Consider the following 24,463-nt stretch of genomic DNA (forward strand, 5'->3'; position numbering starts at 1 on the left):
TCAGCTAATTGGGGATCCAAATAAAATACAAATACACACGCATCATACTCACAAAAGCTATAACTGCGACTACACATTAAACCATATGAGTTCACATGATAAAGATGGTTATGGCGTTGGGAAGAGTCGAAGGAGTGACTGAGAGAGACAGAGACCAGAGGTCTAGAAAGCGTGGGTGTGCCTGCAGGCATGAGGTAACGTCAGCCTTTGACGTCAAACTGTGGAGCCAGTCTAGCACACCCTGAAATAATAATAACACATCCCTCTCCTCTCACACCTCTCCATCCCTGACTCCTCCGCTCTGACTTTCAACAACAACAAAAAAAATAGTACCAGTCTACCCTCCTCTTCTTCTCTCTTCTCCTCTTCTTCACCACGTTCTGTGTTGCTAAGTGCAGGTGAATATTCTGGAGACAGACACTCTCTTATCAAATAAATACTTGATTCATTTTGGGTCTGCGAGCTCGCTGATTTGCTGTGCATGACCGTAATGCTGTTATAATTTTTTTGTCATAGTTGCATGAGCAAGAGCTGATTATTTGAAGACAAAAGATTGGCACCTGTTTCAGAGGTGTGATTGTAAATGGTCTGTGAACTGCCTCTTGAAAAGATGGAAAGAGGAAAAGCAGAGAATAAAATAGTCAGGTAAAATTGGCCAGACTCAGGCCAGACTGAGTATGTCATCACCTTCCACACTCAAAGTGCACTCTATAAAAGTAGTTTATTCAAATCCCCATAAAACCCTAACATAAACTCAATTGCTAAAAACATTTACAGTCTCGAAATGCAGTTTTGTGGTATGCTTATAACACGCATGCCATCGCTCCCTCTCTTTCTCACTCTCTCTCCCCCTCTCTCTAACTCACACACACACACACACACACACACACACACACACACACACACACACGCACGCACACACACACACACACACACACACACAGTGAAACACTCCCAGCAGACACTCAAATCTTTCCTAAAATCCCCTGGCAACCCAACAACAGAGACTAATAATTCCAGACTGCCAGCACTATCTCCTGCGCATTTTGATTATTTAATGGGAGAGGGTAATCATCATAATCTGATTTGGCCGTGACAGTTTAGTTCCTCAGAATTTCCTGCGCAGTCTACCCGCCTTTGGGTGGTCACAGTCCAATCCCCTCCAACACAAATCCCACACACACTACCCACCACCCTCACTTACACTTTGCATAATGAGAATGCTGGCAACCAAAAAGAAACTAGCTCCAATTTCCTGCTAAACCTGGAACTTTCCTCAGTAAGTGCGAAGATCTCTCTGCCTGCGTATGTTTCTCACTGGCCTCCAAGGAACACCTGCAGGGCTAAACAAAATGGAGAGAAGTGCAGTGAAAAGCCCCCCAAACCATAGCTCGTCTTAGGGCTAGGGGGCAGCATTGACACGGCTGGATAAAAAACATACCCGATTTAATCTGGTTACCACTCCTACTCAGTAACTAGAATATGCATATACTTATTACATATGGATAGAAAACACCCTAAATTTTCTAAAACTGTTTGAATGGTGTCTGTGAGTATAACAGAACTCAAATGGCAGGTCAAAACCTGAGAGATTCCTTTACAGGAAGTGGCCTGTCTGACCATTTCTGGAACTTCTTTGCCATCTCTATCATTTACTAAGGATCTCTGCTCTAACGTGACACTTCCCACGTCGTCCATAGGCGCTCAGAGCCCGGGAAAAAAGAGAATGTCGTCATTCCAGCCCCAGGCTGAAACACATTATCGCCTTTCTCAAGTGGCCCATCAAGAGACACTAGCTTATGCGCGTGACCCCGACCGCCCCCGCCTTTGGGATTTTTTTCCTCTGTTTGCCGAAAAGGAGATTCCCTGTCGGAATTTTATCGCTTTTCTACGAGAAAAATGACGTAAAAATTGATTTTAAACAGCGGTTGACATGCTTCGACGTACGGCAATGGAATACTTTGAATTTTATTGTCAGGAATTGCGCCAAGCGCGACACTTCTTTACTATTTCGGATAGTGTCTGGAACGCATCGAACAAAACGCCGCTATTCGGATATAACGATGGATTATTTTGGACCAAACCAACATTTGTTATTGAAGTAGACGTCCTGGGTGTGCATTCTGACGAAGACAACAAAAGGTAATGACATTTTTATAATAGTAAATATGATTATGGTGAGTGCTAAACTTGCCGGGTGTCTAAATAAGCGAGCCCGTGATGCCTGGGCTATGTACTTAGAATATTGCAAAATGTGCTTTCACCAAAAAGCTATTTTAAAATCGGACATATCGAGTGCATAGAGGAGGTCTGTATCTATAATTCTTAAAATAATTGTTATGCTTTTTGTGAACGTTTATCGTGAGTAATTTAGTAAAATGTTAGCGAATTCCCCGTAAGTTTGCGGGGGTATGCTAGTTCTGAACGTCACATGCTAATGTAAAAGCTGGTTTTTGATATAAATATGAACTTGATTGAACAAAACATGCATGTATTGTATAACATAATGTCCTAGGGTTGTCATCTGATGAAGATCATCAAAGGTGAGTGCTGCATTTAGCTGTCTTCTGGGTTTTGGTGACATTATATGCTGGCTTGAAAAATGGGTGTCTGATTATTTCTGGCTTGGTACTCTGCTGACATAATCTAATGTTTTGCTTTCGTTGTAAAGCCTTTTTGAAATCGGACAGTGTGGTTAGATTAACGAGAGTCTTATCTTTAAATGGCTGTAAAATAGTCATATGTTTGAGAAATTGAAGTAATATGATTTTGAAGATTTTGAAAATCGCGCCACAGGATGGCAGTGGCTGTTACGTAGGTGGGACGAATTCGTCCCGCCGGTCCCATAGAGGTTAATCTTTTAGTGCTTAGTAAAATTACCCGCATAAAATAGAACAGTTATTCTTCCGAAAGCATTCATAATAAGTGGGAATTTGAAAAGACGACACTCGAGCTGAACCGAAATTATATCATGAATTCAATTTGAGGGTGTTCATTATATCCATTAGACACTGTTGTTGTTTTTGTTGGAGCCTGACAGCCATTCATAACGAGAGTAACCTATTTGGAAGGCCTCAAAGATATTCATTTCAGTCTAGTTCCCAGAAAATATTTGTCACTGCCACATCATATGCACTACTGGTGTGACAAAACAAGACAGTTAAACCCTCTCACAGAACAACAACAAGCCACTGACAATGCTGATTGAGGGATGACGGGAGTTCATTTGAGGAAAGTTGGCCCGTTGAATGCTTTGCTTGGTATCGAGCTGTTTTCCCATTTGTCCCCCCCCGCCCCTGTTGTTATGGTAGCCCCAGTGTGTGACACCTTCTGTAACCGACAGTCACCGACAGTATGTTTGACCTCGGCTCCAGACAAAATTTTGCTTCGGAGACTGTGAGAGATGCCTGATTGGTGATGTCATTTGGACTGTTTCCTGGATTCAGTTAGGTCACAACAACACAAACAAACAAAAGTTGTTTTGTCTGGTGAAGAGCAGGATGCCTTTGATGAATTTGTGTTGCCAATTGCAGAGGGACATACAAGAGAAACATGCAAATAAAAAGGGACATTTTGAAATGTGACATTGTCGAAAACAACCAAAGATTGGGGAAAGTTAGAAACAACTACTGGTATCAAATAAAATAAAATAAAATTATATTAGTCACATGCACCAAATACAACAGTGAAATGCTTACTTACGAGCCCCTAACTAACAATGCAGTTTAAAAAAAAATATGAGTAAGAATAAGAAATAAAAGTAACAAGTAATTAAAGAGCAGCGGCAAAATAACAACAGCGAGACTATACACAGGGAGGTACCGGTACAGAGTCAATGGGCCGGGGCACCGGTTAGTTGAGGTAATATGTACATGTAGGTAGAGTTATTAAAGTGACTATGCATAGATGATAACTACAGAGAATAGCAGCGGTGTAAAAGGGGAGGGGGGCAATGCAAATAGTCTGGGTAGCCATTTGATTAGATGTTAAGGAGTCTTATGGCTTGTGGGTAGAATCTGACATAGACTTGGCACTCCGGTACCGCTTGCCGTGTGGTAGCAGAGAGAACAGTCTATGACTAGGGTGGCTGGAGTCTTTGACAATTTTAAGGGCCTTCCTCTGACACCGCTTGGTGTAGAGGTCCTGGATGGCAGAAAGCTTGGCCCCAGTTATGTACTGGGCCGTACGCACTACCCTCTGTAGTGCCATGCGGTCGGAGGCCAAGCAGTTGCCATACCAGGCAGTGATGCAACCAGTCAGGATGCTCTCGATGGTGCAGCTGTAGAACCTTTTGGGGATCTGATGACCCAAGCCAAATCTTTTCATTCTCCTGAAGGGGAATAGGTTTTGTTGTGTCCTCTTCATGACTGTCTTGGTGTGCTTGGACTATGTTAGTTTGTTGGTGATGTGGACACCAAGGAAGTTGAAGCTCTCAACCTGCTCCACTACAGCCCCGTCGATGAGAATGGGGGCGTGCTCGGGCCTCCTTTTCCTGTAGTCCACAATCATCTTGTCAGGAATCTCGCTTCCTGAGTCTGTTTCTGCCTGAGCTGACTGTTTTTTGTTTGGAGTGTTGTCTAAGGTTCCTGAACACACCCTGTCTGGTTGCTAGGCAATGAAGTTAGGCGGGAGATCTAGTGATTACCCTCACCTGCATCTCATCAACCTTCTGCACACCTGGTCCTGATCATCACCTCTTCTTAAGCCCTGAGCTGACATCCATTCCCTGCTGGATCGTTAGCAACGAACAGTATGTTGTGCCAGCGTATCAGCCTCATGTTTCCTGAGCTTGTTTTGTACTTGTTGCTGGTTACTCACTCCCGTTTACTCTGTCTACAGTCATTCTCCCGGAACATTCAACTCCCTTGCCTGGCCGTCGGTGGATACAGTGACATCATTGGATCAACCCATTTACTCTCATCAACTCACCTCCGCTGCCGCTCCGTCGCCTGGATTACTCAATATACACATCAAGACTACCAATAAATACTCACTTTCATTTTACTCACCTTGTCCTGGTCTGCTTCTGGGTTCTGTCTTAGAGAATCGTGACACATCTCCTTTGTCTTGATCACGTTGAGGGAGAGGTTGTGATCTGGCACAACACGGCCTGGTCTCTGACCTCCTCCCTATAGGCTGTCTCGTCGTTGTCGGTGATCAGGCCTACCACTGTTGTGTCATCGGCAAATTTAATGGTGTTGGAGTCGTGCCTGGCCGTGCAGTCATGAGTGAACAGGGAGTACAGGAGGAGACTGAGCACACACCCCTGAGGGGCCCCTGTGTTGAGGATCAGCGTGGCGGATGTGTTGTTACCTACCCTTACCACCTGGGGTTGGTCCGTCAGGAAGTCCAGGACCCAGTTGCAGAGGGAGGTGTTTAGTCCCAGGGTCCTTAGCTTATTGATGAGCTTTGAGGTCACTAGGGTGTTGAACGCTGAGCTGTAGTCAATGACTAGCATTCTCACATAGAACACCTATGTTCACATGATAATGATATAGTATGATTGTGTGGTGATATGATGATGTGATTAGTTATGTACTTTTCTGTCCTTAGAAGCTCTAGGATCTTTAGGAATGTCTGGATTCCCCCCAAAAAAACATCTCAGGTCATCAGACTTGTAATTTACTGAATACAAATCCAAGAACAATCCTTCATTCATTAGATAGAGAAATGTATTCATCCAACAGCTATGAATCATAAAGCCTAAATGAAAACTTTGATTATTCATGTGCCCCATTTATTTATTCCATGTATTATATAAGCTTAACAAGGAACGACTGAACATAAAGTATCTCTGTCTCCTTTTCAGTGGCTGTACTGATACTTATTACACGTTGGTAAATCAAGGATGAAAAATTACTTCAATAGTTAACCTGTTGGGGATAGGGGGCAGTATTTGCACGGCCGGATAAAAAAACGTACCCGATTTAATCTGGTTACTACTTCTGCCCAGTAACTAGAATATGCATATAATTATTGGCTTTGGATAGAAAACATCCTAAAGTTTATAAAAATGTTTGAATGGTGTCTGTAAGTATAACAGAGCTCATATGGCAGGCCAAAACCTGAGAAGATTCCATGCAGGAAGTGGCCTGTCTGACAAGTGGTGTTTCATCTTGGCTCTTTTTTTTTTCATCTAGCCCTGTGATGCCGGGCTATCTACTGAGAATATTGCAAAATGTGCTTTCACCGAAAAGCTATTTTAAAATCGGACATATCGAGTGCATAGAGGAGTTCTGTATCTATAATTCTTAAAATAATTGTTATGCTTTTTGTGAACGTTTATCGTGAGTAATTTAGTAAATTCACCGGCAGTGTTCGGTGGGAATGCTAGTCACATGCTAGTCACATGCTAACGTAAAAAGCTGGTTCAATGCCATTATACACTTCATCTCTTCGGCTTCAAGGTGGTATCCAAGATGGCGTAGCAGTGCAGACGTGGTTTGTCGTCCTCTCGTGTACTTTTGTATTTTTTGTATTTTTTTTGTATATATTTCAATTTATTTTCAATCTCTTTTCCATTTTTAAATTAAATATACCTTCCAGTAACGCACCTTACCCAATGTGACTCGGATCCTTTATTTTTCTTTTTAGATCTTATAGCCAGAACCTCAATCAGAAGCTAGCCAGCTAATTAGCTACAAACTATTTAGCCATTGTTAGCCACTGCTAGCAGCCTTTCCTTCTGCACAGACACCAGACGTTTTTTTTTCGCCTGGATAATACTTGCCAGCCTGCCTGTATCGGACTGTTTCTCAACTACAACGCTGGATTCCTGCCGTAAACCCTGGACCATTACTCCTGATCATCACAGCTAGCTAGCTGCCACCGAGTGACCCAGCCCCGAAGCTAGCCTTGAGCCAGGCCCACCTCCAGGTCTACTCTGTGATCATTCGGCTACTCAGCCGATGCCTTCCGGACTCTACCTCATCGCTGCTACCGAATGGCTATAGTGGCTAATGCCCCTGCCCCGAAACTAGCACCAGTTAGCTGCGAGCCAGGCGCATCTCCCGGTTAGCAAACAAAATTCCTACAACTACAATTACCTCTTTCGCCATCTGGTCTGGACCCTTTGTCGACACCTCGCCCCGCCGTACCACCACGACTGGTCCGCCGACTTAACTCCATCCGCTGTGCCCTCAACTGGCCTTTGCTGGACGTCGGAGCAGACGCTTCTACTTACCCCGGCCTGCTAACTTTAAACGCTGTGTCTCCCACGTGCTAGCATAGTAACGACTACCCCGCGGCTTCCCTGTTCCATCTATTGCTGTTCACTGGACCCTATGATCACTTGGCTACATAGCTGATGCCAGCTGGACTGTTCATTAATCACGGTACTCCATTTTGTTTATTTTTTGTTTATCTGTCGGCCCCAACTCAGGCCTTGTGTGTAGTTAACCGACCCTCCCTGCCCATTCATCGCCATTTTACCTGTTGTTGTTGTCTTACCCATTGTTGCCTTAGCTAGCTCTCCCAATCAACACCTGTGATTGCTTTATGCGTCGCTTTAATGTCTCTCTCAAATGTCAATATGCCTTGTACACTGTTGTTTGGGATAGTTATTATTGTCTTAGTTTACAGCGGAGCCCCTAGTCCCACTCAACATACCTCAGATACCTCCTTTGTCCCACCTCCCACACATGTGATGACCTCACCCAGCATAACTAGCCCGTCCAGAGATGCAACCTCTCTTCTCATCACTCGGTGCCTGGGTTTAGCTCCACTGTACCCGCACCCCACCATACCCGTCTGTACATTATGCCCTGAATCTATTCTACCATGCCCAAAAATCTGCTCCAAAATCTGCTCCAAATTCTCTGTCCCCAACGCACTAGACGACCAGTTTTGATAGCCTTTATCCGTACCCTCATCCTACTCCTCCGCTGTTCCTCAGGTGATGTGGAGGTTAACCCAGGCCCGGCGTGTCCCCAGGCACTCTCATTTGTTGACTTCTGTAACCAAAAGGCCTTGGTTTCATGCATGTTAACATCAGAAGCCTCCTCCCTCAGTTTGTTTTACTCACTGCTATAGCACACTCCGCCAACCCTGATGTCCTTGCCGTGTCTGAATCCTGGCTAAGGAAGGCCAACAAAAATTCTGAGATTTCCATCCCCAACTACAACATTTCCCCTCAAGATATAACTGCCAAAGGGGGAGGAGTTGCAATCTACTGCAGAGATAGCCTGCAAAGTTCTGTCATACTTTCCAGGTCTATGCCCAAACAGTTCGAGCTTGTAGTTTTAAAAATGAATCTCTCCAGAAATAAGTCTCTCACTGTTGCCGCCTGTTATAGACCCCCCTCAGCTCCCAGCTGTGCCCTGGACACCATATGTGAAATGATTGCACCCCATCTATCTTCAGAGTTCGTTCTGCTGGGTGACCTAAACTGGGATATGATTAACACCCCGGTAGTACTACAATCTAAGCTAGATGCCCTCAATCTCACACAAATTATCAAGGAACCCACCAGCGACAACCCTAAATCCGTAAACATGGGCACCCTCATAGATATTATCCTGACCAACTTGCCCTCCAAATACACCTCTGCTGTTTTCAATCAGGATTTCAGCAATCACTGCCTCATTGCCTGCATGCGCTATGGGTCCGCGGTCAAACGACCAACCCTCATCACTGTCAAATGCTCCCTAAAACACTTCTGCGCGCAGTCCTTTCTAATCGTCCTGGCCCGGGTATCCTGGAAGGATATTGACCTCATCCCATCAGTCGAGGATGCCTGGTCGCTCTTTAAAAGTAATTTCCTCACCATCTTAAATAAGCATGCCCCTTTCAAAAAATGTAGAACTAAGAACAGATATAGCCCTTGGTTCACTCCAGACCTGACTGCCCTCGACCGGCACAAAAACATTATGTGGCGGACTGCACTAGCATCGAATAGTCCCCGCGATATGCAACTTTTCAGGGAAATCAGGAACCAATACACGCAGTCAGTCAGGAAAGCAAAGGCTAGCTTTATAACCTGTTGGGGATAGGGGGCAGTATTTGCACGGCCGGAAAAAAAACGTACCCGATTTCATCTGGTTACTACTCCTGCCCAGTAACTAGAATATGCATATAATTATTGGCTTTGGGTAGAAAACACCCTAAAGTTTCTAAAACTGTTTGAATGGTGTCTGTGAGTATAACAGAACTCATATGGTAGGCAAAAACCTGAGAAGATTCTGTAAAGGAAGTGCCCTCTCTGACCATTCCTTGGGCTTTTTGGCTCTGTTTATTGAAAACTTAGGATCTTTGCTGTAACGTGACACTTCCTACGGCTCCCATAGGCTCTCAGAACCCGGGAAAAAGCTGAATGAAGTAATTCCAGCCGCTGGCTGAAAAACTTTAGCGCCTTTGGATAGTGGTCGGTCAGAGGACCATCAGACTGAGGCTCGTGCACGAGGGGATCCCATGTTTTTATTTTCTCTCTCTTTGAACGTAATCACGCTTTCCCGGTCGGAATATTATCGCTTTTTTACGAGAAAAATGGCATAAAAATTGATTTTAACCTCTCTGGGCTAGGCGGGACGAATTCGTCCCACCTACGTAACAGCCACTTGAAGCCTGTGGCGCGATTTTCAAAACCTTAAAAATCCTATTACTTCAATTTCTCAAACATATGACTATTTTACAGCTATTTAAAGACAAGACTCTCGTTAATCTAACCACACTGTCCGATTTCAAAAAGGCTTTACAACGAAAGCAAAACATTAGATTATGTCAGCAGAGTACCAAGCCAGAAATAATCAGACACCCATTTTTCAAGCTAGCATATAATGTCACAAAAACCCAGAAGACAGCTAAATGCAGCACTAACCTTTGATGATCTTCATCAGATGACAACCCTAGGACATTATGTTATACAATACATGCATGTTTTGTTCAATCAAGTTCATATTTATATCAAAAAACAGCTTTTTACATTAGCATGTGACGTTCAGAACTAGCATACCCCCCGCAAATTTCCGGGGAATTCGCTAACATTTTACTAAATTACTCACGATAAACGTTCACAAAAAGCATAACAATTATTTTAAGAATTATAGATACAGACCTCCTCTATGCACTCGATATGTCCGATTTTAAAATAGCTTTTTGGTGAAAGCACATTTTGCAATATTCTAAGTACATAGCCCAGGCATCACGGGCTAGCTATTTAGACACCCGGCAAGTTTAGCACTCACCATAATCATATTTACTATTATAAAAGTTTGATTACCTTTTGTTGTCTTCGTCAGAATGCACTCCCAGGACTGCTACTTCAATAACAAATGTTGGTTTGGTCCAAAATAATCCATCGTTATATCCGAATAGCGGCGTTTTGTTCGTGCGTTCCAGACACTATCCGAAATGGTAAAGAAGGGTCGTGCGCATGGCGCAATTCGTGACAAAAAAATTCTAAATATTCCATTACCGTACTTCGAAGCATGTCAACCGCTGTTTAAAATCAATTTTTATGCCATTTTTCTCGTAGAAAAGCGATAATATTCCGACCGGGAATCTCCTTTTCGGCAAACAGAGGAAAAAAATCACAAAGGTGGGGGCGGTCAGGTCACGCGCCTAAGCCCAGAGTCCCTTGATCGGCCACTTGAGAAAGGCGATAATGTGTTTCAGCCTGGGGCTGGGATGACGACATTCAGGTTTTTCCCGGGCTCTGAGCGCCTATGGACGACGTAGGAAGTGTCACGTTAGAGCAGAGATCCTTAGTAAACGATAGAGATGGCAAAGAAGTTCCAGAAATGGTCAGACAGGCCACTTCCTGTAAAGGAATCTCTCAGGTTTTGACCTGCCATTTGAGTTCTGTTATACTCACAGACACCATTCAAACAGTTTTAGAAACTTTAGGGTGTTTTCTATCCATATGTAATAAGTATATGCATATTGTAGTTACTGGGTAGGAGTGGTAACCAGATTAAATCGGGTATGTTTTTTATCCAGCCGTGTCAATACTGCCCCCTAGCCCTAACAGGTTAAACAGCGGTTGACATGCTTCGAAGTACGGTAATGGAATATTTAGAAATGTTTTGTCACGAAACGCGTCGTGCGCTGTTCGCTCTAGTGGTTGCTACAGTTGCACCATGGAGAGCATCCTGACTGGTTGCATCACCGCCTGGTATGGCAACTGCTCGGCATCTGACTGCTCGGCATCTGCTCGGCATCTTTACACTTCGGATAGTGTCTTGAACGCACAAACAAAACAGAGGATATTTGAACATGACTATGGATTATTTTGAACCAAAGCAACATTTGTTATTGAAGTAGAAGTCCTGGGAGTACCAGCAGTGTACAAAACAAATGGGGGGATGGGGGTGTCAATGTAAATAGTCCGGTGGCTATTTGATTAATTGTTCAGCAGTCTTATGGCTTGGGGGTAGAAGCTGTTAAGGAGCCTTTTGGTCCTAGACTTGGCGCTCCGGTACCGCTTGCTATGCGGTAGCAGAGAAAACAGACTTTGACTTGGATGACTGGAGTCTGACAATTTTATGGGCTTTCCTCTGGATGGCAGAAGCTTGGCCCCAGTGATGTACTGGGCCGTAAGCACTACACTCTGTAGTGCCTTACGGTCAGATGCCGAGCAGTTGCCATACCAGGCGGTGATGCAACCAGTCAGGATGCTCTCGATGGTGCAACTGTAGCAACCACTAGAGCGAACAGCTCACTCTGTGGGCGGAAACAAGCAACACAGGGAACATGAGCAAAAACGGTACTATTAATACAGAAAGTATTACTATTTCTGTATTAACAGAAACAATTTCACCTTTTCTTTGATGTTACAGACAAACTAGGACCAACAATAGTAGCCTGCCTCTGACTTTATCAGAAACATGTCCATACTGTTGTATAAATTAATCAACATAAAACCAACTGACCTCGTTTGACCTGGGGGGTTATTTATTGAATACATTATACTAGCATTGTACTATGGTAACACACAGTTAATAAAGATGGTACCATAACGATAATTATTGGTAACATTTATCATAATTGTGCATTACCATGGTAGAATGTCTAATGCAGGTTAAAACCATGGTATTTCCATGATCCACAACTATACCATGGTATAAATGAGGCAATACCAGGGTAATATTTAGGTGCGTGGGAGTACCATCATACTTCAAGGCTAAAACCATGGTACATTTCCATGATTCATATCTATACCGTAGTGTAAATGATGCAATACCATGGTAATATTTAGGTACAATGGCAGTACCATCATACTTCAAGGTTAAAACCATGGTACATTTCCATGATTCAGACTATACCATGGTATAAATGAAAATATCATAGTAGTATCATGGTATGAATGAAAGTACCATAGTATTACCATGGTACATTTTTGTAAGGGAAGGCATGTACTGCAGACAGAGTATCTGGTTACCGTGGAAATGGCCTGATTCACTGACTAAACCTCTCGTAAAAAGAGATTGCATTTATTTGGTGAGAGCAAAATAAAACTTCTACAATCAAGACAGCATAACCAAATTGATTCAGAAGTTAACCTCTATGGGACCCCTTCCCGTTCTCATCCCGTTAACGGGATTGCTTGACAAGATAGCGTGGCGCGAAATTCAAAACAGCAAAAATCAAATAATTTCAATTTCTCAAACAATCAACTATTTTACACCATTTGAAAGATAAACATCTACTTAATCCAACCACATTGTCCGATTTCAAAGAGGCTTTACGGCGAAAGCATAAAGTTAGATTATGTTATGACAGTACATAGAAATTATGCACTAACCTTTGACAATCTTCATCAGATGACACCCCTAGGACATTATGTTAGACAATACATGCATTTTTTGTTCTATCAAGTTCATATTTATATCCAAAAACAGCATTTTACAGTGGCGCGTGACGTTCAGAAAATGTATTTCCCCCAAACCTGCCGGTGAATCAGCACAACAATTTACAAAAATACTCGTCATAAACGTTGATAAATTATTAAACTGTTATTCAAAGAATTATAGATTAACATCTGAATGCAACCGCAATGACAGATTTCAAAATAACTTTACTGGGAAAGCACACTTTGCAATAATCTGAGTACTGTGCTCAGAAAAATACACATAGCCGCCATTTTGGAGTCATCTAAATGCATAAATAGCATTTTAAATATTCACTTACCTTTAATAATCTTCTTTAGAAGGCACTTCCAGGAATCCCAGGTCCACAATAAATGTTGTTTTGTTCGATAAAGTTTATAATTTATGTCCAAATAGCTCCTTGTTGTTCGCGCGTTCAGTTCAGCTACTCCAAATGTAGGAAGCGCGCCAAAAATTTCACGCCGAAAAGTAAAAAAAAAAATCTATTTACGTTCGTTCAAACATGTCAAACGTTGTATAGCATCAATCTTTAGGGCCTTTATAACGTGAAACTTCAGTAATATTCCAACCGGACCCATGCATTGTCTTGAAAAACGTTTTGGAACACAGGTATCTTCTCACGTGAACGCGCACAATGAATTGAAGTGGTTTTCTCAGTCACCTGCTTCCCAGCCTTCTTGTTCGGTCTGTGTTAGCCGCAAAAGGCTCAAACAACTTTCTAAAGACTGTTGACATTTAGTGGAAGCTTTAGGAAGTGCAAAATGAATCCTTAGTCACTGTGTGTTAGATTGGCAATGACTTGAAAAACCTACAGGCACCAGATTTTCATTTCCTGCTTGGAATCTTCTCAGGTTTTTGCCTGCCATATGAGTTCTGTTATACTCACAGACACCATTCAAACAGTTTTAGAAACTTCAGAGTGTTTTCTATTCAAATCTACTAATAATATGCATATTCTATTTTCTGGGCCAGAGTAGTAACCTGTTGAAATTGGGTACGTTTTTCATCCGGCCGTGAAAATACTGCCCCCTAGCCCCCACTTTAGCTAGTTTTGTTGCCATTGATTGTGCATCTTCCATTGTTTAGCTAAGTAGCTGAATTAAGCAATTAAGGGTTAGGGGACCCCATGGGCACCCTTAACCTTTTCACTTCATTTAAAGGGGGGATTCACCTTAAAATGTTTTGTGCAACTGACTTAAAGTTAAAAAAGTATTATTTTTATGCAACTGGGCAGTGGCAGAGCCCCACCTGTTTTGTGACTAAATTTTTAGCATGTTTAATATGTGTCACATATCAGTTTTACAAACAATGTAAAAAATATATATCATTGAGTTAATAAAGCCACATACAAACATGATCTCTTTTTTGTTTTCTTGAGTAAGGCAGCTCCATAATGCAGGTGTTTCAGTGCTTTCTGTGGTAGTGGGGCAAGCCAGCAGAAAATATGGAGCATTGCGCCATGATTGGCTCAGTGTTCTGTCACTCATGGGGACACTGCGTTACCGCCAAGTCTAAGGGTAGACTTAGAAAATTCTAGCCCCTTGGGTGATGCCATAGAGTTACATCAGAAGTGCCCATCCAAGAAGGCTCAATGTCATTGCCCACAGATAAAATGACGTCAAATCACGTTATATGTACAGTTGCTTTGATTGGTAGAGCATGGTGTTTGAAACACCAGGGTTGTGGGTTCGATTCCCACGGGGGACCAGTACGGAGAAAAAATGTATGAAATGTACGCATTCACTACTGTAAGTCGCTCTGGATAAGAGCGTCTGCTAAATGACTAAAATGTAAAAGGTAAATCATGTCAACATCATACTTTCAAAATCTTAGCTAGCAGTCATCATGATGAATCAAGTTAACAATCTACTGGAAAATCTTTGTCATATGAAGATAAATAATTAAGAGAAATTATAGATAAAATGTACCGGTCCTAATCGGCCATTGGACATAAACACTACACAACAAGTTGGAAATCGCAAATACAACAATGAGTGGTTTGGAAGAAATCAGTGACAGTGGCTGTGTGGTCCCAAATCTGGGATTAAGGGGCTCTTTTCGAAGTTTAAAATCATAAACATTCAACATTGGCCATGCTGTCAATGAAGCATGATTTGTGCTGTGCTCAAAACAACTTTTAACTCGGGAACTGCAAAAACTTGACTTCAGTGAGTTCAAGACAACTGGGAAGTCAGGAATAAACGAGCTCCGACTGGGAAAATAAGTTTTGAACGGTCATCCAACTCGGAATTGTAAATCCGGCTACTTTCTAGAGCTATGACCTGAAGATCAATGACGTCATCATGATTCAACCTTGTTTTTTTGCGAGTTCCCAGTTTTTTTGAAAGCACCATAAATCCAGAGAATGCCAGACTTTGATGACAGAATTTTCCCACGAAGGACCGCTGAGCCACCTTCCTGTTAAAGTGAGCACAGCACAACAAGGTGAGTCCAAAAATGTTTTGTATGCTGCTGCATAAATTGTGTAATATGCTAGGGAGATATGTATACTGTAGCTAAGAAAGTAATACTAAGTGTATGTTGTGTAGTAAGATGTTAGTAACCCATGTGCCTCACCCTAATAATTTGGGTGAGGTGTAGACCTTACAGTGGAATTGCTTACATACAAGTCCTTAACCAACAATGCATTTAAAAATAATAAAGTGTTGAGTAAAAAAAATAGATAAGTAAAACATTTAAATAAAAGTAACAAATCAGTGATCCATTTGTAATGCAGATCAGTGATCTTCTTTCTGAAGGAGGAATACTGTAAAGGGCTCATTAACATAGGAACATCATTCTCATTACGTCATTGACCCACGCCCTGGTGACATCACGAGGCCTGGTGGGAAAGAGGAAGAAGAAACAACAACAGCAGCTCTGCTGGGCGAGTGACAGCGAGAGAGAACATACGAGACTAGTTGAATGTTGTTAATTGCTATCGAATTCGTAGTATCAGTTATTGTTGTTATTCAGCGCAAATATGTCTTTGTTGGGGAAGTTATTTGGCGCTGGAGGTAAAGGTGGGAAATCGGCTAGCCCTCAGGAGGCGATCCAGCGACTTCGAGACACAGAGGAAATGTTGACGAAGAAACAGGAATTTTTGGAGAAAAAGATTAACCAGGAACTCATCATTGCGAAGAAGAATGGCACAAAAAATAAAAGAGGTGAGACCTATGAGAAATACGGTTTTATCATGCCGTGTTCAACAACTATCGTAAACTCGGAACCTCCCGACTAGTTAAAATGAACGTTGTATTTGCACAGAGCTTCCTATACTATAGCAATAGTTGATTCTGGTACTTTCAACCGGGAAACTCGGAGCTCGTGTTTCTAAAACGAGTTTCCAAGACGGAAATGTCCTAGTTCCGACTAGCACGTGAACACGGTATGATTAGCTAACTGGCTAGTTTTTTATCCAACAACTTCACAGGAAGAACGAAGTACCACAGCCACAAAGTCAATAGGCTATATCGTACAAATGTAATGGATTTAGCTAACTTCAAGCAAAGACATGATAGTGGGGGTAGGTAACCCTAGTCCAAGAGTTCCACAGGTACCTCATGTTTTTGATTTAACCAAGCTGGAACGTTTTTATTTAATCTTTATTTAACTAGGGTAGTCAGTTAAGAACCGGCCGGTTGTGATACAGCCCGGGATCGAAGCAGGGTCTGTAGTGATGCCTCTAGCACTGAGATGCAGTGCCTTAAGACCGACCGCTGCGCCACTTGGGACCAGGTATGTTGATTTTTAAGCGATCACTGAACTAATCAATTAGCTCAGTGGCGCCTAGTCAAACCAAATCCTGCAGTACCTGCGACAGTCCAGCAACTGGGTTGCCAACCCCTGCAATATAGTATCGAGATAAGCAGAAACTGCTTCTCCAATAGAAATGGTCGTCACTAGATACCACAGCCACAAATTCAGAAGGCCTGCCTACTCAACCAATCAGTTCAAGGAGTATGATGACGTTTATTTCTGCTTGTGGTTCGCAGTAAACAACCAATCAGATGAGGGAGTGTGATGACGTGTGCAGGGGAAGAGGAGAGACATTTTATTTTATCTAGTGATCCATCAATGATTTGGTTATTAGGTATAATTAAACTAACCGTTCCAAATGCAAAGTGGTAATCAGATGCCTTATTCAAACTCAGCTTGCAATCTTATGTTTGCCCTCACTCCTAGTTACTTGTCTTAACCCAAAATATGTGTAGGCCTACTCAAATAGCTGCATTGTTTTTTAAAATGGCATGTAGACAAACAAATTGACACATCTTGATTTTTGTTTTCAAAATCCACAAGTAATCTACATGTAAAACGAAGGTTACGCATGTAACCACGGTTATGTGAGCTTTATGGATCACTCCAATATATTTATATATTGGTATCACTCCGCGGCGGAAGGATACATGCGAGGTGAGGATTTACTCCCATGTACACCTGTGTCACGGCTGGGGTCCGCCCCTATATATGGACCCCATGGCCGCGACACACGTTCTCTACATCATTTTTGAGGCGCCTCTAGCACCGTAGAGGATTGGAGTGATCCATATAGCTCACATAACCGTGGTTACATACGTAACCTTTTATGTTTCACTATATTGGAACACTCCAATATACCTGTACCAGATTAGTCGGTGCTAGAGGGACCTGGCCAGCCAGCAGCGAAGTCCCAGCGCGGGACCGAGACGCAGGTGCCATCAATATGGAATGTGGGTCCCGGCACAGTCCCCGGAAGGGGAGGCGACGCCCAGGACTGCTGAAGCAACTGAATTGGGAGGTGCCACATTTACCCGATAATACCTAGCAAAGGTGCAAGAGGAAGCCCAGCTGGCCGCGGCACAGATCTCAGTGAGGGGCACTCCTCTCAGTAGAGCCCAGGATGCAGCCACACCTCGTGTTGAATGTGCCACTACAGATCCCAGCACTGGCATGCCAGCCAGGCCGTATGCTGTCGTAATCGTGTCCACGATCCAGTGAGAGAGCCTCTGCTTTGATAGCCCAGCCCCCAGGACTCTCTCACCATAGCAGACAAAGAGCTGGTGTGTTGCTCTCACTGACTCTGTCCACTCCACGTAGGCAGCCAGTGCTCTCGCAGGCCTCCCCCGCCACTGCCGGGAGGTCATAAGTAGACAGGATAAAAGGGATGTTCACATGCCTGTCTGACAGAACCTATGGGAGGAATGAGGGGTTGGGACGGAGAGATATACTCCTTCCACCAGGGTCCATCCGGTAGCACTCAGAACTTCCCGAAAAAGCATGGAGCTCACCCACCCTCTTCATGGAAGTAATCGCTACCAAGAAAGCCACCTTCATAGAGCGGTGTTTCAGGGAGGCAGGTTTAAACGATTCGAAAGGCAGCTTTGCCAAAGCTGCCAAGACCACATCCAGATCCCAGCTCGCCATTGAGCGGGTCCCAGCTGGACGCAGGCAACAAACCCCCTTCAATAAACCTGGAGACCAAGGGACGGCGCCCCACTGGCCTGTCCATCCACCCCACATGGCAGACAGATTTAGCGGCCAAATACCCTCAGTTTTGAGGCTGCTAAACCCTCATCCAAGCGAGACTGCAGGTATTGGAGGACATACTGCACCACGCATGACTCAACCACCACCACAATACCAGTGCACCAAGAGCAAAACAACCGCCAGCGCAACAGGTATGCTGCGGTTGTAGCCGGTGCCCTTGCGCTCTGCATGGTGTTCATCACACCCTCCTGTAGTCCTAACATGGACCATTAGCGCCGTTCAGTGGCCAAGCCCACCGACTGAGGCGGTGTGGCCTCGGATGCCACAGAGTTCCCCCAGCCTCAGGGGAAGTTACCAAGGTGTCCCAGACAACAGGGACAGGAGAAGGCTGAACCAGGGTCGTCTGGGCCAGTATGGGGCCACCAGAAGCAGATGATGCTCTGCCATCCTGGTCCTGTCCAGCACAGCCTGGAACAGGGAAAAAGGGGGCAATGTGTTAAGCTCCAGCCCTGGCCAATCATGAGCTAGAGCATCCAAGCCCAGAGGCCCTGGTGGCTCTGACATGGCGTACCTGCGGGGGCAGTGCGCATTGTCCAGGGAGGCAAACAGGTCCACCTGCGCCCTCCCAAACCTGTCCCACGGGTGTTGCACCACCTGGGGATGTAGGCTCCGGTCCCAAGGTGGCGGGCCCTCCCTTGAGAGCATATCCGCTGCCACATTCAGGATGCCAGGTACAGTTGAAGTCGGAAGTTTAATACACCTTAGCCAAATACATTTAAACTCAGTTTTTCACAATTCTTGACATTTAATCCTAGTAAAAATCCCTATCTTAGGTCAGTTAGGTAAACCACATTATTTTAAGAATGTGAAATGTCAGAATAATAGTAGAGATAATTATTTATTTCAGCGTGTATTTCTTTCATCACATTCCCAGTGGGTCAGAAGTTTACATACACTCAATTAGTATTTGGTAGCATTCCCTTTAAATTGTTTAACCTCCCTGGGCAGTCCCACCTAGTCAACAGCCAGTGGAATCGCGTGGCGTGAAATACAAATACCTCATAAATGCTATAACTTCAATTTCTCAAACATATGACTATTTTACACCATTTTAAAGACAAGACTCTCGTTAATCTAACCACATTGTCCGATTTCAAAAAGGCTTTACAGCGAAAGCAAAACATTAGATTATGTCAGGAGAGTACCCTGCCAAAAATAATCACACAGCCATTTTCAAAGCAAGCATATATGTCACAAAAAACAAAACCACAGCTAAATGCAGCCCTAACCTTTGATGATCTTCATCAGATGACACTCCTAGGACATTATGTTATACAATACATGCATGTTTTGTTCAATCAAGTTCATATTTATATCAAAAAACAGCTTTTTACATTAGCATGTGATGTTCAGAACTAGCATACCCACCGCAAACTTCCAGTGAATTTACTAAATTACTCACGATTAACGTTCACAAAATACATAATTATTTAAAAAAATTATAGATACAGAACTCCTTTATGCAATCACGGCTAGCTAATTTGACACCCACCAAGTTTGGCCCTAACCAAACTCACATTTACTATAAGAAAAATTGGATTACCTTTGCTGTTCTTCGTCAGAATACACTCCCAGGACTTCTACTTCAACAACAAATGTTGTTTTGGTTCCAAATAATCCATAGTTATATCCAAATACCGCCGTTTTGTTCATGCGTTCAGGTAACTATCCGAAGGGTGACGCGCATTTCGTGACGACAAATTTCAAAATATTCCATTACCGTACTTCGAAGCATGTCAAACGCTGTTTAAAATCAATTTTTATGCGATTTTTCTTGTAAAATACCGATAATATTCCAACCGTGCGACATTGTATTCATTCAAAGGCTGAAAGAACAAAATGGAGAATTCACATGAACGCGCATCTCCAGTGTCAGTGTCCCCAGCCTGACCAGTAACAAACAGAGCTGCTGTACTTCGCCCAGAGACTGCAGACATCTCAATCCGCTTTCTGGCGCCTTCTGAGAGCCAATGGAAGCCTTAGAAAATGTCACGTTACAGCAGAGATGCTGTATTTTTGATAGAGATGCAACAGAAGGATAACAAATTGTCAGACAGGGCACTTCCTGTATGGAATCTTATCAGGTTTTTGCCTGCCATATGAGTTCTGTTATACTCACAGACACCATTCAAACAGTTTTAGAAACTTCAGAGTGTTTTCTATCCAAATCTACTAATTATATGCATATTCTCATTTCTGGGCAAGAGTAGTAACCAGTTTAAATTGGGTACGTTTTTTTATCCGGCCGTGCAAATACTGCCCCCTAGCCCCAACAGGTTAACTTGGGTCAAATGTTTCGGGTACCCTTCCACAAGCTTCCCACAATAAGTTGGGTGAATTTTGTCTTATTCCTCCTGACAGAGCTGGTGTAACTGAGTCAGGTTTGTAGGACTCCTTGCTTGCACACGCTTTTTCAGTTCTGCCCGCAAATTTTCGATAGGTTTGAGGTCAGGTTTGTGATGGCCACTCCAATACCTTGACTTTCTTGTCCTTAACCTGTTAGGGCTAGGGGGCAGTATTGACACGGCTGGATAAAAAACGTACCCGATTTAATCTGGTTACTACTCCTGCCCAGTAACTAGAATATGCATATAATTATTGGCTTTGGATAGAAAACACTCCAAAGTTTCTAAAACTGTTTGAATGGTGTCTGTGAGTATAACAGAACTCAAATGGCAGGTCAAAACCTGAGAGATTCCTTTACAGGAAGTGGCCTGTCTGACCATTTATTGTCTTTCTTTGACATCTCATTCAATTACAATGGATCTCTGCTATAACGTGACACTTCCCACGGCTCCAATAGGCTCTCAGAGCCCGGGAAAAAACAGAATGTCGTCATCCCAGCCCCAGGCTGAAACACATTATCGCCTTTCTCAAGTGGCCGATCAAGGGACAATGGGCATTAGGCGCGTGCACTGGCCGCCCCCGTCTTTGTGATTTTTCCTCTGTTTGCCGAAAAGGAGATTCCCGGTCGGAATATTATCGCTTTTTTACGAGATAAATGGCATAAAAATTGATTTTAAACAGCGGTTGACATGCTTCGAAGTACGGTAATGGAATATTTAGAATTTTTTTGTCACGAATTGCGCCATGCGCACTACCCTTATTTACCATTTCGGATAGTGTCTGGGACGCACGAACAAAACGCCGCTATTCGGATATAACGATGGATTATTTTGGACCAAACCAACATTTGTTATTGAAGTAGCAGTCCTGGGAGTGCATTCTGACGAAGACAACAAAAGGTAATCAAACTTTTATAATAGTAAATCTGATTTTGGTGAAGGCTAAGCTTGCCAGGTGTCTAAATAGCTAGCCCGTGATGGCTGGGCTATGTACTTAGAATATTGCAAAATGTGCTTTCACCAGAAAGCTATTTTAAAATCGGACATATCGAGTGCATAGAGGAGTTCCGTATCTATAATTCTTAAAATAATTGTTATGCTTTTTGTGAACGTTTATCGTGAGTAATTTAGTAAATTGTTAGTAAATTCCCCGGAAGGTTGCGGGGGGTATGCTAGTTCTGAACGTCACATGCTAATGTAAAAAGCTGTTTTTTGATATAAATATGAACTTGATTGAACAAAACATGCATGTATTGTATAACATAATGTCCTAGGTGTGTCATCTGATGAAGATCATCAAAGGTTAGTGCTGCATTTAGCTGTCTTCTGGGTTTTTGTGACATTATATGCTAGCTTGAAAAATGGGTGTCTGATTATTTCTGGCTTGGTACTCTGCTGACATAATCTAATGTTTTGCTTTCGCTGTAAAGCCTTTTTGAAATCGGACAGTGTGGTTAGATAAAGGAGAGTCTTGTCTTTAAAATGCTGTGAAATAGTCATATGTTTGAAAAATTGAAGTTTTTGTATTTTTGAGGAATTTGTAATTCGCGCCACGCCTATCATTGGATATTGGAGCAGGTGTTCCGCTAGTGGAACGTCTAGATGTAAGAGGTTAAAGAGCTAAGTTTACTCAGGCAGCCCAATTCCAACTAAAACAGGTTCTCATCAAGATGTTAAACAAGTTAAATAAATTACCTTAGTAAATGCCAGATAAAGTAACAGGGTTGAAGTTTATCTTAAATTAGCCAAAGATAAGCCAATTTCTAAATGTATAATGTATGTGAACATTGCTGTGAAACTGTGTACGTTATGTTTCACTACATTGGATCACTCCAATATATTGATATATTGGTATCACTCCGCGGCGGAGGGATACATCCGAGGTGAGGATTTACAGATTTACTCCGGTGTACACCTGCGTCACGTCTGGGGTCTGCCCCTATATATAGAGCCCATGGCCGCGACACACATTCTTTCATTTTCTCGGCGGACGTCCTTATGGTTTGAGGTACAAACTTTCTGAAATTCGCTTGGTAAGTGTAATATCTTGCGTGAAAGTATACTCACTGGCTGTTCGCAGCCTTGAGCAGCTGGCCATCAGGCCAGCCCTCTTCTTGAGTGCTCCACTCGCTGCGCGCGGTTGATCTGTATCTTCGCCCGTGGTTTGTCGCGCTTGTGTTTCGTTAGCGTTACACTACGACTCCGTGTACATTGATATATTGGTGGCTCTTGCTGCCACAAACTGTAATTTACCTTACACAACTTGCCGACTGGCTTGTTCTATGTGTGTGTTGTGAATTGCCTTAACATGTCCCGTGCTGTAAGTGCGGGTTCTCTACTAATTATCCTGCAGGGTTTTTTCTTTCCCCTGCAGAGTGCGAGTATCGTGCTGGGCTTTCCACTACATTGAGACATTAACTTTAGAGTTCCTTAACCTGTTGGGTCTAGGGGGCAGCATTTGCACGTCTGGATAAAAAAAATGTACCCGATTTCATCTGGTTACTAATCCTACCCAGTAACTAGAATATGCATATACTTATTATATATGGATAGAAAACACTCTAAAGTTTCCAAAACTGTTTGAATGGTGTCTGTGAGTATAACAGAACTCATTTGGCAGGCAAAACCCTGAGACATTTTCTGACAGGAAGTGGATACCTGATGTGTTGTATTGATTTTAAACCTATCCCATTGAAAAACACAGGGGTTTAGGAATATTTTGGCACTTCCTATTGCTTCCACTAGATGTCACCAGCCTTTACAAAGTGTTTTGAGTCTTCTGGAGGGAGATCTGACCGAACAAGAGCCATGGAACGGTGATGTCCCATTAGACACCTGGCGCGCTACTTCATGTTGGGTACCCTCGTTCCAATACGTTATAAAAGGCTATGCATTCGTCCACCTTGAATATTATTCATGTTCTGGTTAAAAAGGCCCTAATGATTTATGCTATACAACGTTTGACATGTTTGAACGAACGGAAATATATTTTTTCCCCTCGTTCATGACGAGAAGTCCGGCTGGCTTACATCATGTGCTAACGAGACGGAGATTTTTGGACATAAATGATGAGCTTTTTTGAACAAAACTACATTCGTTATGGACCTGTGATACCTGGAAGTGACATCTGATGAAGAGAATCAAAGGTAATGGATTATTTACATAGTATTTTCGATTTTAGATCTCCCCAACATGACGTCTAGTCTGTATCGCAACGCGTATTTTTCTGGGCACAGTGCTCAGATTATTGCAAAGTGTGATTTCCCAGTAAGGTTATTTTTAAATCTGGCAAGTTGATTGCGTTCAAAAGATGTAAATCTATAATTCTTTAAATGACAATATAATATTTTACCAATGTTTTCTAATTTTAATTATTTAATTTGTGACGCTGACTTGACTGCCGGTTATTGGAGGAAACGATTTCCTCAACATCAATGCCATAGTAAAACGCTGTTTTTGTATATAAATATGAACTTGATAGAACTAAAAATGCATGCATTGTCTAACATAATGTCCTAGGAGTGTCATCTGATGGAGATTGTAAAAGGTTAGTGTATCATTTTAGCTGGTTTTATGGTTTTGGTGACCCTGTCTTTGACTTGACAAAACATTACACACAACTCTTGTAAATGTACTGTCCTAACATACTCTAAATTTATGCTTTCGCCGTAAAACCTTTTTGAAATCGTAAAACGTGGTTAGATTAAGGAGATGTTTATCTTTCAAATGGTGTAACATAGTTGTATTTTTGAAAAATTTGAATTT

The 24,463-nt window shown here is 42.7% G+C and overlaps 1 protein-coding gene across 1 annotated transcript in view; it reads left to right on the top strand.

Moving 5' to 3' along the window:
* Window positions 1-15,643: 15,643 nt before the first annotated feature.
* Window positions 15,644-24,463, top strand: part of LOC106582625 (charged multivesicular body protein 4b) — a 52,704-nt gene continuing 43,884 nt past the window's right edge. The window contains exon 1 of the mRNA XM_014165851.2: window positions 15,644-15,991. Within this exon, the coding sequence (XP_014021326.1) occupies window positions 15,808-15,991 (184 nt within the window). The 5' untranslated portion in view covers window positions 15,644-15,807. The remainder of the gene's footprint in view (window positions 15,992-24,463) is intronic.

This window comes from Salmo salar, chromosome ssa22 (assembly GCF_905237065.1).
Source record: "Salmo salar chromosome ssa22, Ssal_v3.1, whole genome shotgun sequence".
In the NCBI taxonomy this organism is placed as follows: domain Eukaryota; kingdom Metazoa; phylum Chordata; class Actinopteri; order Salmoniformes; family Salmonidae; genus Salmo; species Salmo salar.